This window comes from Dipteris shenzhenensis, chromosome 24, assembly GCF_047967505.1.
Source record: "Dipteris shenzhenensis isolate YYH24624 ecotype China chromosome 24, Dip_SZ_1.0, whole genome shotgun sequence".
Classification (NCBI taxonomy): domain Eukaryota; kingdom Viridiplantae; phylum Streptophyta; class Polypodiopsida; order Gleicheniales; family Dipteridaceae; genus Dipteris; species Dipteris shenzhenensis.
The window spans coordinates 3,052,698-3,065,211 of record NC_141619.1 but is presented as its reverse complement, the minus strand read 5'-3'; the positions used below and the strand labels follow the sequence as shown (position 1 = coordinate 3,065,211).

Here is a 12,514-nt window from a genome sequence, read left to right as displayed (position 1 = left end):
CCCTCTCTTGTACAACCGATGTCACAAGCCACAAGTCACGAGTCACAAGTCACATGAGGTGGCCAAATCTGCCAAAGTACACAGGTCTATCCCCATAGTGGACACAAAGCTACAACAGGCGAGCTCGTAGCTCAAGCCTGTATCCATAGTTACCAGCTGAAACAGAAACGGAAGAAACGGAAACGGAAGAAACGGAGTTTCCGGCCCCCGCCAAAACGGAAACGGAAGAAACGGCAATATGATACAATTTATGTATAAAAATTTATTTTTTATACATAATATAATTATCAATAGAGTGCAAATCATACATAATACAATTATCTATACTTGAAGCTTCAAGCATCAATGCATCATTCATGCCTCTATGTTCTGAATTCTTGAATGATGCTTCAATAATCTGAAATCAACATGTATCATGACTAACAAGTTTGGCATTACAAGAATCTGAAATTTAGAAGTTTGAAGTACTTTAAACTTAGCACACAAGTTGAAACTTGAAACTTGAAACTTGAAAGCATCCAATGTCCAGACTCCATAGATGATCATGATTCATGATCCACAAATTTCATGATCATGACTCATGAGTCATGCAAGACTCAAAATAAAAGCACCCATGGATGATATAAAAAAAAGCAGCTGCCACCTGGCACCAAGGTCCAAAGTATACTCAGTAGTAAGTACTGTATCTACTATCATAAAAAAAAGAAATAACATAGTCTAGGAATCAAGATGCATCATGCTGTAGAGAAGGATGAAGAGGATGGAGAGAGAAGGATGGAGGTCCGAGGAAAACAGGATGGAGAGTCGAAGAGCAAAGGATGGAGGGATGGAGAGAGCTTAGTTTCTGTTTCCTGCCACGAAACGGCTGTTTCGTGCAACTATGCCTGTATCTTCTCCACACACTCTCCTCTTGGCAAGCTCTCCAGCCTCTATCTCTCCTCCCACTCTCCTGCCCCCCTCTCTCTTGAATGTCGACTGCCGAATGAATGTCCTCCATCCATATCCACGGTGCCTTGGAGGGTCCCTCCCCTTGCTAAGAATCTCCTCCCTTTCTTTTGATTAGTGGTCCTTCTATCTCCCTTAGCTGTTGAGCCGTTGGCTCTCTTAATGGCTTGGGCGACTTCCTAACTCGCCAGCCTCTTCTAGTCGGCGTGGTGTAAATACTCCATGTCCATCTGTCACAGTTGCCTTGTGTAGTGAGCTGGACCACTGAACCACCAAATGACGCCCTTTGCCATGTGCAGCTGCTGTTAATGCCCCTGACTTCTCCATGTGTGCGCTGCTCGAGATGAGATTGCCTTGGGTATGGTACTCCTTGGTGAACGTGTGCTTGACATATGCTTGATATATGGTTGACACATGGTCAACACATGGTCGACATACGGTCAGCACCTGATGACATATGGTTGACATATGGTCAACACATGACGACATAGTGATTGCTTGAGAGTGCCTCTATCTGCAACAAATGGGTATTCCTCTGATATGTTTTTCCAAACAGCATAGGCATCGGTGCTGTGTAACAAATGCATATGATCTCAAATCTGTATCTAGAGAGCTGTCTCCAAGGGACTAGTGGGATTCTCAATTGATGCTCTCTTGTATGCAATTTGTTTAAACGATCGCCCTTTAGGTTGCACTGTAGAAGAGGATGACCACTTTGAAATTCGTGAGCATTTTAGGTTAAACAGACAAGTTGAATGAGTTGATTATTACAGCAAGCACTTGTCTGTTGATGGATAGATGAATCAATAGAATAGATGGTGAACCCAACTTGTCTGTTGAATGAGTTTAAACTATTGTGCTGTGTTTGTTAAACAGACAAGTTGAATGAGTCGATTATTACAGCAAGCACTTGATGAACCATCTATCCATTGAATCACTGCTAAAAGTTTTCTTCAACTAGTAACTAAAGCTTCTGTTTCTGCGTACAGAGTGTTGTGGAGGGGTACAATGGGACTATTATGGCCTATGGTCAGACAGGAACAGGCAAAACATACTCTCTTGGAAAACTGGATGAAGAGGATGATTCTAATCGTGGAATAATGGTCAGAGCAGTGGAGGATATTCTTGAGGGGATTTCCACAGAGAATGACTCCGTCATAGTTTCATATCTGCAGGTAAACGGTTTGCTTTTCCTTTAGAATATAATCAGTGCGTCTATATGCTTGTTCTTGATATGGTACTTGAAAGTCATATTGATTAACACTGATTAACACATGGACTGTTTTGAAATTCTCTTCTGCTACTAAGTAATCCTATGATTTCTTCCTATAGGATGGCATTTATATTCTGGTCGGAATGTTTTGATGGTCTGTTCTCAAAAAATAACAGTACCTATTTGTTTTTGTTTAATCTGTCTTGAGCATTTATGTGGTAGGGTAATTGTTAGTTGCAACATTTCTGCTATGGTCTTGCTTCTTTCATTATCAGCAAGGCCTTCCCTAAACCCAAGGAGAAGGGCTCCTTCATTGATAGGTACATAATAAACGTGCAGATTTTTTGTGGGTTCGCCTGATGGCAAGTCCTAGTGTAACGGACACAGTATAGACCAAAGTAATAAGGATTGGACCAATTTTTGTCACTGATAAAGGTCCGAATGTGAATCACGTAAATGGTTGTCTGTTACCACTTGTTTCTTTTTCTAATCCTTGGTGGTGTTAACATTTACTGGCTCCACACAGCTTTATATGGAGATGATTCAAGACCTCCTTGCCCCTGAGAAAGAAAACATTCCCATTGTGGAGGATCCAAAGTTGAAAGATGTTTTGGTACCAGGGGCCTCTGCCATTGAGATCAAGGATAAAAAGAGTTTTGTGGAGCTGCTGCAAACAGGAGAAGCAAACAGGATTGTTGCCAATACAAAACTTAATACAGAGTCATCCCGCAGCCATGCAATTCTGGTGGTGAGAATACGCCAGCAACTTTCTCCTGTTGTAAATATGCTTTGGTTAATTGCTCATAAAAGAAATATCAAATTGTTCTTTCTACCATGGGAGTCAAACTAGAGACCTAACCTATTACGGGAGTGGGTAAGACCTAGGGGAGAAGGGACAACCCCTGCCCAAAGCTGAGGATTGTAAAAAATGTATAAGCCTAGGGTCTATCTACTAAGCAAGAAGAATATGGAAGAAATGAAGGTTTTCTCTAAATACAATGCATGGCCACCCTCCAAGGCCACCCAATAACTCTTTCTATGCGACTTGGGTCCTCAATCTGCATGAAGGCCTATCCTATGCATTCTTCAGAAAGGCCTGCAAACAACAGATGCCCATGTTTTTGTTAGGGAAATCAGATATGTCTATCCCCCCAGTAATCCATCCATTCAATTCCTGCCCTTAGAAGCCCTTTTTTGTGGCTGCTTGTGGAGGAAATCTGTCCATGTTCATTGTCACATCCCTAACATGATTGAGAGCTATTCAACGAAGGGAATTGGATTTTGTTTTCATCCCTAAATTTGCTAATCAGGCTTGTGCAGTTGAGACAACAAGGTCGGTTTGGTCCTCAATTCATACAAAGGATCCTTTCTGCCAAACAAAACGAAAACTAGTCTGGCAGGTTAAGAGAGGTAAGACTACTAGGCTCACTGAGAAGCAAGGGCTAAAGGATGCATTCTCTAGCTTCAGGCCCAATATGGAAGTTGAACTGGAGCGCAGCTGCCTGAAATATCTTGAAGATATTGCTTACAAAGTTAAGGAGGGAAAAACCTTGCACTACTCTTCTCCTGGATTTTAACTACCTAACCTGAGCACCTTAAGTGAATCTGTATGTACTCAGATTATGCCAAGATCCAACTGATAAATGCTTGCAAAATCTCATTGTAGACATAATGATCTATACTTTATTCAATGAATCACACTATATTCAAGGATTCATGTGACATAAAACTCAATTGTATACATTATATTTGCTGGCAAAGTCATAATAAACTGTTTTTGTTGCAGGTGAATGTGAGGAAGCTTGTAAAACCAAATCCCGGAGGATTGTTCAGTACTAATAACTATGAAAGTACAGGCATTGGTGCTAAAGAATTACCAGTTCCTACTGTTAGGAAGAGCAAACTAATGGTTGTTGATCTGGCTGGCTCAGAACGCATAGACAAATCTGGTTTGTTTCTATCATATATATGGTGACATGTGATAATTCAATGTTTGTTTCTATCATATGTATGGTGACATGTGATAATTCAATGTTTGTTTCTATCATATGTATGTTGACATGCGAGAACTTGATTTTGCTCTTACTTGCTGCCCTTAAGCAACAATCTGCTAAAAACAAAAGAGAAATCAATTCACTTAGACTGGTTATAGGGAAAGCATAATATGTTGATTGTCTAATGGATACAAATGCTGCTAGAGCCTAGAAGCCATCAAGAGGCGAAGCCGTGGAACGGCTAGAGACAGGAAGACAACCAATAGGAGCCAACAGAGGGGATTTCTAGTGAGGAGCCGATGAAGGTGACGGTGAAGCGCAGTTGTGCGGAAGAACTTTTGGCGTAGGCTCTAGAAATCCCTCAGGAATAGAAAGATCACTCTTTTCTTTTGGCTTTCTATTCACGGAGGGATTGCAGTAAACCTGTGGAGATCCAGGTTCGGGGCTGACCCTACTTGTCCTCGTTGTCACATGGCAGTTGAGTCAGTATAACATTGCCTTTGGGAGTGCAGATAGGCGAGGACGATCTGGAAAGGTGTTGCTAGGATTTTCAGCATCTTTCATACACCTTTCTATATGACTTGGGGTTCAGTGGCTTGGTTATCTCTTACCGGCCCACAGGTGTTTTTCGAGGGACATGATCCATATCCAGCTTTCATTGTACGGCGACATTCAGTGGAGTCTTGTTTCCTCCAGGATGTTCCTCTCACTCCTTTCAGAGTTGCTCATGCCTCAGTAGACACGTCTTGGGAGATTTTGGCTAGCATTGCAGCTTGGCATATTTGGAGAGCCAGGTGTACAGAGGCGATGGAGGGTATCTAGGTTCACCCTTTCCAGACTATGGCCAGTATTTGGACTGACACAGTACACATTCTAATGGCCATTTGGGTGAGTATGCAGGGATCCTCAAGAGCAGCCACTACCAAGAGAGTTACTTTTTTCAGATTTTGGAGGGGATCTCCTTTCTTCTCTGAGTTTCCTTCAGGGTTGAGATGGCATTTTCAGCCTCCGCCTTGGTTCTTTATTAGCTCACTTTGAGCTGTTTTTTCCTCATGCATTGCATGATGTACTCCCGCATTTGAGCTTGCTCTCGCGGTTTTCATTCATACTTAATGAAGTAATTTTCTTGAAAAAAAAAAAAGATGACGGTGAAGAGGAGATGAGGGAGGGGATTGAGGCATTCGAGCATAGGAGCATTCGTGCATTCGATCATTGAGTGTGAGTGGAGAGAGGTCCTCTCAGTGCCTTGCTTTATGCCATCGCTTCACATCCTTTGCTTCTTTATATGGATCACATGGTTGATACTGGACAGCTAGAGGGGCTTCAGATTTTTGGTTCACGACCCTTCATAGCGCAGGCCTATGCAGGTGATTCATTCTTCATGCTAAAGAAAAGTCCATTGGAGATTCGCCTCTTGATGGATACCCTTTCAGATTTTGGGTTGGCAGCTGGTCTTAAAATTAATTTTCAAAAATCAAAACTCTTGCCTCTCAAGCTTTGTGATTGGCATGCTATTCTGTGGCCAGGCCAGATTATTCAACCGGAAAATATAGTAAGACATTTGGGTTATCCTATTGGCTGGAAAATCAGTAATAAGCAACAAATGTTGTGGGTGTTCAACAAAATTCAGGATAAATTACAATATTGGAAGATTTCCACATGGCCTCTGCATGTACGGCTTCGAATTGTCCAGTCTATTGTTCTAGCTTCGAATTGTCCAGTCTATTGTTCTAGCTTATGTCCAGTTCTACCTTCCTCTATTACATTGGTCATCTCGAGATCTCTCATCTTTTATGTCTCAAGCCATGGAGATTTTTTGGAAAACCAAGCTTCATAAAAAAGCTTTACGGTTGCTCAAAATGGACTTGCTTTGCTCACCCAGAATGCATGGTGGTTTGAATATAATAAACATCAAATATCATGTGTTGGCAAGAAAGATCACTATGCTCAAAACATTCTTTCAACAAGAGCAGCCTTGGTCTATTATGCTAGCAATTTTGTGTGGTCAGATGCGCACACATGCTTATGGACATTGGATAGTAGATCCATCGGAAGTAGTACTTGGAAAATTTCAAGGTAAAATCCCTGGTTGTCCATTTTCTAATCCCTTGATTCAGGATTGGAAGCAAGTACTCTCTCACATCAAATGGTCTCCTCATCCTGCTTCTCTAGCATCATCACTCAGATTGGAGAGTATTCATTGGAGTGCTGTGTTTTCCTCTCCCCTTGCTGTTCAACAACCCATCAAAGCTTACAATCTTATGAAAATGGGTATCCGGTTCATTGATGACGTTGTAGATATGCAAGGAAATATTCTCCTTTTTCCAGCAGCATGTAGACAATACAACCTGGCAATGCATCATAGACCTATTTGGAAAGCTATTGCTGATCTCCTACTTCCTCTGGTTCCGATTCCGACATTGAATGGCAGTGACAGGCTTCAAGATTGGCACCTTCAGTCTTCAAGTCCAAGCATTTCTTCTAAGCCTTTGCAGTCATTGACATCTATACAGGCTTATAGATTAATATTACCTCCTCCTTGGATTGCCCATCATGCTAATTCTTTATGGCATCTGAACAAATCATTAGCCTGGTGGAAAGGAAGATTGCAAATGATATGGAAGTTGAAAATGCCATTGAAGCAAAGACTATTCCTATGGAGATGTATTGTTGGTATTCTCCCAGTGGGAGTGAAATTGGCTAAACGACGAATAGCTTCACCTCTCTGTCCAAGATGTCACCTTGCATCGGAGAGTATTCCGCATTTATTGTGGTTTTGTTCATATTCCAGAGACCTTCTAGATAGAATCTCCTATTTTTTATCTCTCAGATTTCCAGCACACAGGTTCTACAGGTTTTTCTGGATGTATGGCAAACTATCAGCTTCTTTGTCACAGTATTCTCTCTTCTTCCACTGGATCAGATACTGGGCCTTATGGACCCTCTGGCTGCAGCGCATCCAAGCATATCTGAATTCTCCTCTTCAGCATCCTTATGAGTTTTTCAGAGCCTCATTAAGGCAGTCTTTATATGATGCCTTACATGAGGAAGATTTGGATGTTTCTTGTATTCAACTTTTCTTTTACTGTTTCTGATGGATAGGGCTGTAGCTCTATTTTGAGCACGGCCTGGAGGTAAATGAATGTTTTATTATATAAGTATCTTGGTTTTACAAAAAAAAAAAAAGTGAGTGGAGAGAGAGAGGCTTGAGTCGTGAACTCGCCCTAGTTATCTCCATTTGGTATATTTGCTATTGGGTGTATCACCATTGGGTGTATTGGTCATTTCCATCTCATGTACTATGCTCCCTTTCATCTGTGTTCGCTGCTCCAATATCCCTTCATTTTGTATTCCCCTTGCTTCATCTTCCTTTACTCGGTACAGAAGACCATGTGTTGTGCGGCTTGAGTTCAGCCTTGTCCACATTGAGGGCTGGCTCTTATGAGTGTATACCACTTTCATGCTTATCATTGATACTGCTGTCCACTATGTACTTGGTTCTGCACTGAACCTGCACCACACGTTCCATAGTCATGTGCACCACTACGCGATCGATTGCACTAATGTTCATGAGAAATACATTAGTAGTTTAGCATCGACATCCATTGTGGCAAGTATCACACACTCCTTGCATCTCACACTAGTGGCCTTAGGCCTCCGGTAACACCTCCGGCAGTGATCGGACCTAGAGAGGTCTTATGCTGAGTAGTTCTGATACCCTTGAAGGAGCTAGTGAGAGAACTAGGAGGTACTTAAGGAGAGTGGAGAGAAGACTTCCTGTAGACTAAACTCGATACATGAAGCATTACGCACGATGGAAGTTTCCGAAGTCCTCAGAGCGAGCTCAAAGTGAACCCATTGGAGCAGTAAGCCAGAGCAAGTAACTTCATCGAAACTCTCATTGATTTGGACCAATAGGATCCTTGGTGGTTATATCAGGACTCCGGAGAAGAAGAAGTGCAAAGCAGAGAGCAAGTGAAAGAGGAAGGGACAAAGGAGGAGTGCTCCTCAAGAGCTCATCAAGGTCGAGACAACCCCCGTTCTCCTCTTGCAACGATGTCTTCATCGACAGCCCCTTCTACGGGAGTGGTGACCTTGCATTGGATACCCTTGAAGGAGCTAGTGAGAGAACTAGAAGGTACTTAAGGAGAGTGGAGAGAAGACTTCCTGTAGACTAAACTCGATACAAGAAGCATTACGCACGATGGAAGTTCCCGATTTCCTCAGAGCGAGCTCAAAGTGAACCCATTGGAGTAGTAAGCCAGAGCAAGTAACGTCATCGAAACTCTCATTGATCTGGACGAATAGGATCCTTGGTGGTTACATCGGGACTCCAGAGAAGAAGAAGTGCAAAGCAGAGAGCGGGTGAAAGAGGAAGGGACGAGTGCTCCTCAAGAGCTCATCAAGGTCGAGACAACTCCCTTTCTCCTCTTGCAATGATGTCTTCATCAACAACTCCTTCTACGGGAGTGGTGACTCCTCTTGCATCGGACTCGACATCCACTCGTTAAGCTGCTATTTCATCTGTTATGCATAACTCTAGTTTCTTGTCAAGTCTTGCTTCTACATCCATTCTACATTTTTCCTTGGTCATGTCCTTATCTTCCATGAATGTTCCGGCTCCCTTTTCATCGACAACTACGCTGCCTTTTTTCCTATCTCTGTCCTTCCCTACTGCCTACCTATCATACATAGCTTCCACTCCATCTCTCCCTTTCCTAACTACTCTTGCATCTTCATTAACCCCCACATCTTCTATGTTTTTACCACTCACCCTCAGCTTTTGTAACAGTGGGGCCTTCCGTGTTATAGACTTTCTCTATTCCCTACTGCATATCACGGGAGTAGCACCACGAGTATCCTCCCAGCCAAATCTTGTTGGAGTGTGAAAGCTGACCGAGAAGTCAAAATCAGCAAAAAAATCCTACGTGAAGGTTCATTCTCCTTCTCTCACTAACTCCAACAAGCCCCATCTCCCTAGATGGATCTAGATGCCACATGTCATCTTCATAGGGCCTTCCTAATGCATCTTTTCACCCCTCTCTTGGGATACTTTAAATTTCCTTTGCCCCTAGGCACATTTCTTGCATTAGGCCCTTAGCCTTAGATCCACCTAGTCTGGTGCTATTAGCCCTCACCTAGGACCTTGACAGTAATTCCCTCCCGATCATTTACATGAAGCGCTAACAGATATATTACCAACAGAGATCCTTTAAGGGAAATGCCGACTGATTCTTCCGAGGTCATGCTACCTCGGCTAGAGCGTAACATTCCACATATGCAATACCATCTATGTACACTTCCTCTATGGCTATATCAGTAGTGACTTCACCATTAGGGTCCATGCCAGAGGTGTTATCTCATTAGCCTCTCCACCATATATTCCCATGGCACCCACACTTAGTGCTTCTCAATCAGAAGGCCCTCCAACTCTTGCAGTCGCTCCAGGAGTGGGTAGGGGTGTCATTTCAGACGTAGACTTTAGGCCAATTCCATGAGGATGCGGAAGCTCATGTGAGGAAATTCTTCACTACATGCAAAGCTAAAGGGGTGGAGAATGAGCATTCCTTCATATACATCTTTCCATCATTCTTGGAGGATATAGCTGATGTATGGTACAATCAATTTTCCCCTGATCATTTCCAAACTTGGATTGACCTAAGGGAAGAATTCTTGCGGACATTCAAGCTGGAAAAGTTTGAACATATGATTGTCCTGTCCACAAACAGCATGAAGCCGAGAGAGAGCATCTCTAAAATGTGCACTCATATGAGAGTCGTGGTGGCTAAGATGTATGTCCCACCTAATGATGCTATCATGAAGGGGCGGTTCTTGAAGGCATTACCTGGCCCCATCGCCATACGATTGGTTGACAAACTTCCCAAGCATGCCTCACTACAAGACTTCCCGAGGGAAGCAATGAAGATGGAACGGTCCACCACCTACTCAAGGAGGTGGATATGGACCATACTACCAACGTGGTTGCAGTGCATTGACTATGGCATCAAGTGGGTTGAGGCAAAGGTGGTGAGGATGCCCATCCCAAGTGGTGGCCACCTTCTTATAGGATCAGATCATCTTGAGAGTTGGGTGTCTAGTGGAATTAATGAGCGATCGAGGCTTTTTTTTTTATATGACATCGTTTGCCAAGTTAGTGTCACAGATACAGATTATTCATAAGACATCCACTCCCTACTACCCTCGTGGCAATGGCTTGGAGGAGAGCAACAACCAAACCTTCGGTGGTATCATGATAGAAAACTTTGCCTCAGTTGCTCGAAAGATTGGGATATGTTACTTCCAGCTACTTTATTCGCATACCGGGTGGGTGATGGCAGATGGATAACAACTTAGAGGAGTGCACCTTGGAAAGATTATGGGATCTAGAAGCCCTCGAGGAGCATCAGCAGGAAGCCATATTTGCTCAGAGATATGGCAAAAAGGACAAAAAGCATGGCATGATGGGAACCTCCACCATAAGAGATTAAGTGTGGGTAATTTGGTCCTTCTATATTCCAATAAGGTTGTGAAGCACAAGCCTAAGTTTGTTACTGGGTGGACAGGGCCCTTCTACACCACAAAGGTTACTCTGAGCGGCAGGGTTTACTTGGCTAGTTTGGAGGGAATAGTCTTACTTGCACTAGTGAATGGGTTGCGCTTGAAGTTATATTATGTTCGGTGACCCGAGGGCTGTAACCTCTATATATACTAAGAAAAAAAAAGGAGTATCTTGTTCTTCATTCCTCTGTGTGTGTGTGTGTGTGTGTGTAAAAGGATAAGGGCAAGGGCAAAATTTCAGAACCTCATGCCTCCCCCCAGGGTGCCTGGCAGCAACCCAAAAAGGTATTCGCTCTCAAACCACGTCCTTTACGATCTCGCCATTGGGATGCTTCAACTTCTACCCCTGGTCAGACCTCTACCCCTGCTGACAGCCTCACTTCCCAACTGTGGGTTGATGTGTTAAAAAAGGGCATCCCTGTATGCGACAATGATGAGGATCGTAGAGCTATTGATCCAGGAGGCCAGGTGGATGTTGATGTCATGGCTGAGGCCTGACAGCTTATACTTTACTCTGCTTTTGGTTTGACTGTACATATCTTCTATGTCTACTTCAATTACTTGCATCGCATACAACGTTCAGGGTCTTTGCAATGTCAATAAGTGGTGACTTTTCTGGCATTATGTACATAGCATGCATCCCGATGTGATCTCTTTACAAGAACACAACCAACACTTCTTGGCTGGTCAGCAAGGCCATTATGCTGGTTATGATATTTTTTATGCTGGTCAATGCACTTTTCGGGGGTCTGCATGCTGGTAAAACATGATATGCAGCCCATGGTTGCTTACAATGACCCTCAGGATCGATGGATGGTGATCAGGTGCACTTGGCAGGCTGATCTCTATGAAATAGCATCTGTTTATGCATCACAAACCTCTGCGACTAGAGCTCAAATGTGGGTCTCCCTCAAACAATATCCGTGGCTGTCCAATGCTTTTTTGTGTGGAGACTTTAACAACTCACCTGCCACTCAAGACAATACCACTCATCGTTCTCACATGATCCCCACTGAGCTTCGACATTGGGAAGATATGCTCTCATCCCTGCATGCAGAAGATCTATGGCTCTCAATAAGGGACAGAGATATGGGTTATACATATCATCACAATGCATTTACTCATTACTGGGCTCGACTTGATAGATGGTATTTGCTGCATGCTCAGCAGTATGCTGATTTTACATGTACACTATGAGTTGATCATTCCCTCTTGCTATCTGATCACTTTCCAGTATGCTTGACACTATCTATAGCAAGTCTGACAGATGATATGCCTTTTTTTGGTCGTCGACTGCTCCATGTTAACAGTGCTTATTTGCTTCATCAGCAATTTCAGAACATGGTGAGAGTGGCTGTTCGTCCCCTCCTCTCACATGCTCAGGAGGATATGGATTTTTCTTGGGTCAGTCTTGCTCATCGCTTGCAGGCTGTTATTCAAGATTATGGACAGAGCTACATGGGTAACCTCAGGCTCAAGCTGAAATGGGCTCAATCTCACAAGTAGCAAATGGATGCAATCAGTTCTCATAGACAGCTTACCTCTTCTGAACATGATTCTTGTGCTTATGCAGTTCATATCATTCACCAAAATGATCTTCGCAAATTAAAGAAGTGGCAAATCCGAGCTCGCATGAAACCCCTTTTGGATAAGGGCTGTTCCTCCAAGGCCTTTTTTAAAGGTCTCCACGCGGATAGGCGAAAGGAGGATATTTGCAGGATCAAGAAAGATGATGGCACCTGGACCACTTCCAAATCAGAATTGGAATTGCAATGTTCTAGTCATTTCCAGCATCTCTTTTCTC

General features: G+C 43.1%; 1 protein-coding gene across 4 annotated transcripts in view; it reads left to right on the top strand.

Annotated features, from left to right (window-relative positions):
* The window catches only part of LOC147886093 (kinesin-like protein KIN-UB), a 146,682-nt gene that overhangs the window by 24,582 nt on the left and 109,586 nt on the right, over positions 1–12,514 (top strand). For all 4 annotated transcript variants that reach the window (XM_087395856.1, XM_087395857.1, XM_087395858.1 and 1 more), the window contains 3 exons: positions 1,935–2,120; positions 2,685–2,906; positions 3,945–4,107. In XM_087395856.1, coding sequence (XP_087251982.1) covers positions 1,935–2,120; positions 2,685–2,906; positions 3,945–4,107 — 571 coding nt within the window. The remainder of the gene's footprint in view (positions 1–1,934; positions 2,121–2,684; positions 2,907–3,944; positions 4,108–12,514) is intronic.